The sequence below is a fragment of the Hevea brasiliensis genome, chromosome 3, assembly GCF_030052815.1.
Source record: "Hevea brasiliensis isolate MT/VB/25A 57/8 chromosome 3, ASM3005281v1, whole genome shotgun sequence".
NCBI lineage: Eukaryota > Viridiplantae > Streptophyta > Magnoliopsida > Malpighiales > Euphorbiaceae > Hevea > Hevea brasiliensis.
This window is the reverse complement of record NC_079495.1, coordinates 6,667,833-6,672,620: the sequence shown is the minus strand read 5'-3', so window position 1 is coordinate 6,672,620 and position 4,788 is coordinate 6,667,833. Positions and strand designations below refer to the sequence as shown.

General features: G+C 23.2%; 1 protein-coding gene across 1 annotated transcript; it reads right to left on the bottom strand.

Moving 5' to 3' along the window:
- Positions 1 to 1,912: 1,912 nt before the first annotated feature.
- Positions 1,913 to 2,917, bottom strand: LOC131178615 (dirigent protein 22-like). Its single transcript, XM_058143749.1, has one exon. The coding sequence runs from the start codon at positions 2,818 to 2,820 to the stop codon at positions 2,233 to 2,235; it is 588 nt and encodes a 195-aa protein (XP_057999732.1). The 5' UTR covers positions 2,821 to 2,917; the 3' UTR covers positions 1,913 to 2,232.
- Positions 2,918 to 4,788: the final 1,871 nt, after the last annotated feature.

Here is a 4,788-nt window from a genome sequence, read left to right as displayed (position 1 = left end):
TTTGATTCGGTTTAAACCGATCGGTTTGATTTTTGACTGATTTTTAATTTAGACTTGATTTTCAAATTATTTGATCTAATTTTAACTTTGATTTGAGCCTAATAACCATTAATCAATGAAATTAAACAATTAATATATATATATAATTAAATATATTTCATAAATTTTCTATAAAAATAAATTAATTCAAAAATTGATTCGGTTCGATTTAGTTCGATTTGACTATATAAATTACTATTCGGTTCGGTTCGGTTTAACCGATTTTTTTTTCCTTCAAAATCGAATTGAACCGAAATAACAGAAATTTTAATAATGTAAAACCGAACCGAACCGATTAAATTTTAAAACCGAACTGATTGAACCAAATTGACTCGGTTCGATTCGATTTTTTGATTTGAACCGAATTCTGCCCAGCCCTAACTTATAGTTCCGCCTTGGTTAATGGCATTTTAGTAAATTATATAAAAAATATTTTTATCATATTTTATTAAATTATGTGAAAATAAAAATAAATATCTGTTTTTATAAAATAGAAAGAGTACGAATGAAAAATAATGAGTTTAATAATCATTAAATTAAATATTTACACATGAATTCATGTATTTATTACAAATATTTTACTTAATTTTGTATAAATTTTAATATTAATATTCAATCAATTGATTATTAAATTTATTGTCACATAAAGTCGGGCTTATATTAGGTTAACTTATTATTATTTGAAAATAAAAAGTAACTTATAATTTGAGACAAATAAAAAGGAGAAGTAAGCATACAAGGAGAACATATATATCAAAATACAATTATTGCTAGATTAAGACAACCCTACTTAAAATAGATGCTTATTACATCAAGATTATGATTAATTAATCGTAAAATTACTCAAATATCATAATGGCCAACTATTGAGAGATTGGAGATAAAAAAAAAAAAAATCATATTTTTAGAAAAGCTAAATTCAGTATATTAGTGTTATATATTTTCAATAATATATATATATATATATATATATATATATATATATTACTTTTCCATTATATCAGTGGTGTTATTTAATTATAAATAACATAAATTTTCTTAATTTTATACTACAATTTGATAAGTTATAATATAATCAAATTTTAATAAAAAAATTAATTATATTATATTATATTACTACCTAATATAATCTTGTTTATTAAAATTTTATCTTTTGTTTGGATTGAGTGTAACATGATTTATTAATATATTGTATTGTATTATATTAAATAATATGATTTTTATTATTAACGTGTTTGAAAATATAGTATGAAATATGATAGTTTAATAATATTTTATTTTTAGTTAAATAGTATAGCATAGCAAAATAAATATAAAGTTATTAAAATATCTTTTATTACTATTTTAAATATATAAATAATTTAAAAATATTTATTTAAATAATATATTAATTTATAAATAATATTATCATACTCTATATATGTGTGCATGTGTGAAGGGAGGGGAAGCATTAACTTTACCCAAATTGTCATTTATTATTTAAAATATTCATAATTATATTTTTTTATTATTTAATTTAATTTTATAATTTATATAAATTTAAAATTCGTAAAATTTAAAATTTAATTATCTATATAATTTTAGAATTTATATAAATATAAAATATTCAATTTAGTATAATTTCATATTAAATATACCTTATAAATATATAACATTGGTGATATATAATTAAAATTTTATATATAATATAAAAATAAGATAAAAAAATAAAAATTTTAAATTATATCAAAATATCAATTTTGATGGTTTAAAAAATTATGATATTATTATTTTATAATTTTAAATTATTAATTTTTAAAAATAATATTTTTAAATATATAAAATAACCATATGATATGATATGAAAACATCACAAAACATAATTTAAACATGGTGAACTTAACTTCCTTTCTTTTTGTAAATAAATAAAATCAAAGCAGTAACAGCAATGGACCAAAAGCTAAACCAAAACAAACATCAGCCATCCCTATCCTCCAGACCTGCCAGGCCCATCATGAAAATGCAATTATTTTTTTCTATTTTTATCAATTTTCAGGTTTTAATTAATCTTCTTCATTCATTTTTATTAAATTTGAATTTAATATCTCATTAATTAATTGATACTGAATACTGATACATGCATTCACTGCATAACCCTTTACGCCCAGTAGCAGGATTTTTAGCCATTGAACAAAAGAAAAAGGAAAATAAAACTCAATAATGGAAGACATAGACGTTATATTCCACCACAGCATCCCCAGTCTTCAGGTCCAACTCATGAGTCCTGGCCTGAGCGTACCCACGAGCAAACCGGAAAAGCCCGCTTCCGCCCACTATCGGCATCTCTCTAACGCCGGAGAATACACTGTTCCGTCCCAAAACACTAAGGTTGCTACCGTTGTATTTCCCTTCGGTGAAGGCGAAGTTTAAGACCATTAAAAAACAGAGTTCGGTTTGTGATGCTGATGCGTAAATCCCTTGTGCTCTTCCTATGAGCTTGGAGCTGGGGTGGGGCTCGAGAGTCAAGGGGTCGTCCATCATCGTCATGAGTCCAAATGCCGATGAGGAGGTGTTGGTCATCGCTGCTTGTGCTACTGGAACGGCGGTGGCGTTTCGCCCACTAACTATGTCGTGGAAGTAGAAGCGAAGGTGGCTTAGTTTCTCTTTCTTGAGGCCTAGTGTTGCCGGAGATAAGATTCTTGAAAAATGGTTAGATTTTGGCGTAGCAAGAGTCGGAAAAGAGCACAGAAAAATGGAAGGAACGAGGAGAAGAAAAAGAAAGTTTGGAAAGGTTTTAGCCATAGCGATTCGGACCTGGCAGCGATTTTGGGGAAGAAGATGAACGGAACACCAGCTTTAATTGGGCTTACTGGCTTACCTGTTAGCCTTTGAAGTTTGACCCTTCGGTGACCATTAGAAAATTTAGAAAAGTAATTATTATTAAATTAAATATTTATGTTAAGAGTTATATATAAAATTAATTAAAAAATATATATAAAATATGTAAATTTACATATAAAAATTTAATTTAATAATAAACATATTTAGACTTTTATAAATTCCAGCTCTTTATATATACATTTAAATATTAAAATTTTATTTTAAAAAAATTAATTTTAAATGAGACTCAAAATTTTGCATTACTACGATAGGTTACAACGTCATTAAGTTAAAATTATAGGTTTTTTATGATAATAAAAAATTAATTAAATCATATAAATTGTAATAAAATATTTATTAATTTAATTATATTATTTTTTTATCTCAATTAATTAAAAAAATAAATAGTCACAAAAAAAGTAAAAAATAATAAGATTAATTTTAAAAAATTATAAAAATAATTATTATATTAAAAAAATAATGGTAAAATTGAAAAAAAAAATACTTCTTAATTTTCTGAAGTAACAAATAATTTTAAATAAAATAATTTTTAAAAAATAAGAGATAAAAGTAGCGGAGGTTGTAATATTCATTTTAATTAAAATAAAAAATAATATTAATGATAAAAATTTTATTTTTTTATCACTTGTTAATTATGATTAATTATTTTATTTTTTATTTAATTATATATATTTAAATTCATTTCAATCTAACGTGACAAAAATGCAAAAGACTTGATGCCCGTTCTACAAGTAAGAAAGAATAATTCTTTGCGTTCACAGTGGGAAAAGTATAAGGTTTAAGCTTTAAAGTCTTGCGCCAAGCAAGATAGGAACACACACAAGGAAAAAGCAAAATTTCCAAAGCTTGTTGGAAAATTTTACATGTATTATTATATTTCAAAAATATATTTTATTTTATGAAAAATAATAGTCAATAAAATTTCCAAATAGCTTGTTCAACATTTATTACTAAGCTCTGTTTATTTGATTAAAAATATATTTTACTTAGTGATATATTTGATTATATATCTCTTAAGTAAAGTCGAGTGTTCGATATTCATAAATAAAAAAAATTTCTGTTGACAGTGCTTTATCTCGTAATGGGCCTTTCCAATACAAGCGAAATTATACCTAATCTAACAAATTATGAGATATCCATAATTTACTAAAAAAATATATATTTCACTAAAAAGTAATTTATTTATTTTTATTTAGCTATAAATTATAGATGAATTTATCGATAAGTGATGAGTGCAGTAGTGAGACTCGTTATGCTATCAAGAAAATAACTCATGTTTGATCTATGAAAAACAATGCTATGAAGGACAGTCATGAACCTAAAGAGATTAGTCTTATATACACCATAAAATAAATACAGAGATAAATAAATAAATAAAATGATATTTCTATAAAATATTAAAAAATAATAAAAATTTATTTTTAATATTTAAAATGCATTAAAAATATGAATCAAAATTTATTTTTTTAACATTTAAAATCATTAAAAATACTAATTTTCTTTATAAAATATAAAACTATGAAAACATTTGAACTCAATACTATTTTATATTTTTTATTATTAAATATAAAAAAGAAGGGTTGTCAAGATTTGGATCTCAATCTCTTATATATTTTAGGGTAAATATTTACCTATGAGTTACTAATTCAATGGCAAAAGTTTAAAGATTTAAACAGTGAAATTCTGAGGCAATTAGGCATAGAGGTGTATCCTATTCAGGTATAATGAAAGACCAAATTGAAATAAATCAAATTCAATTGTTTTAGTATAAAATAATTTGATTATCGATTTGATTTCGTTAATAAGTTCAATATTTCAATTTTTGATTATTTATTTGGTCATTTTTAAAATACTTCCTTGGCTATACAA

Coding starts and splice junctions, on each gene's coding strand:
- LOC131178615 (XM_058143749.1), bottom strand. CDS start 2,820: ATGGCTAAAACCTTTCCAAACTTTCTTTTTCTTCTCCTCGTTCCTTCC.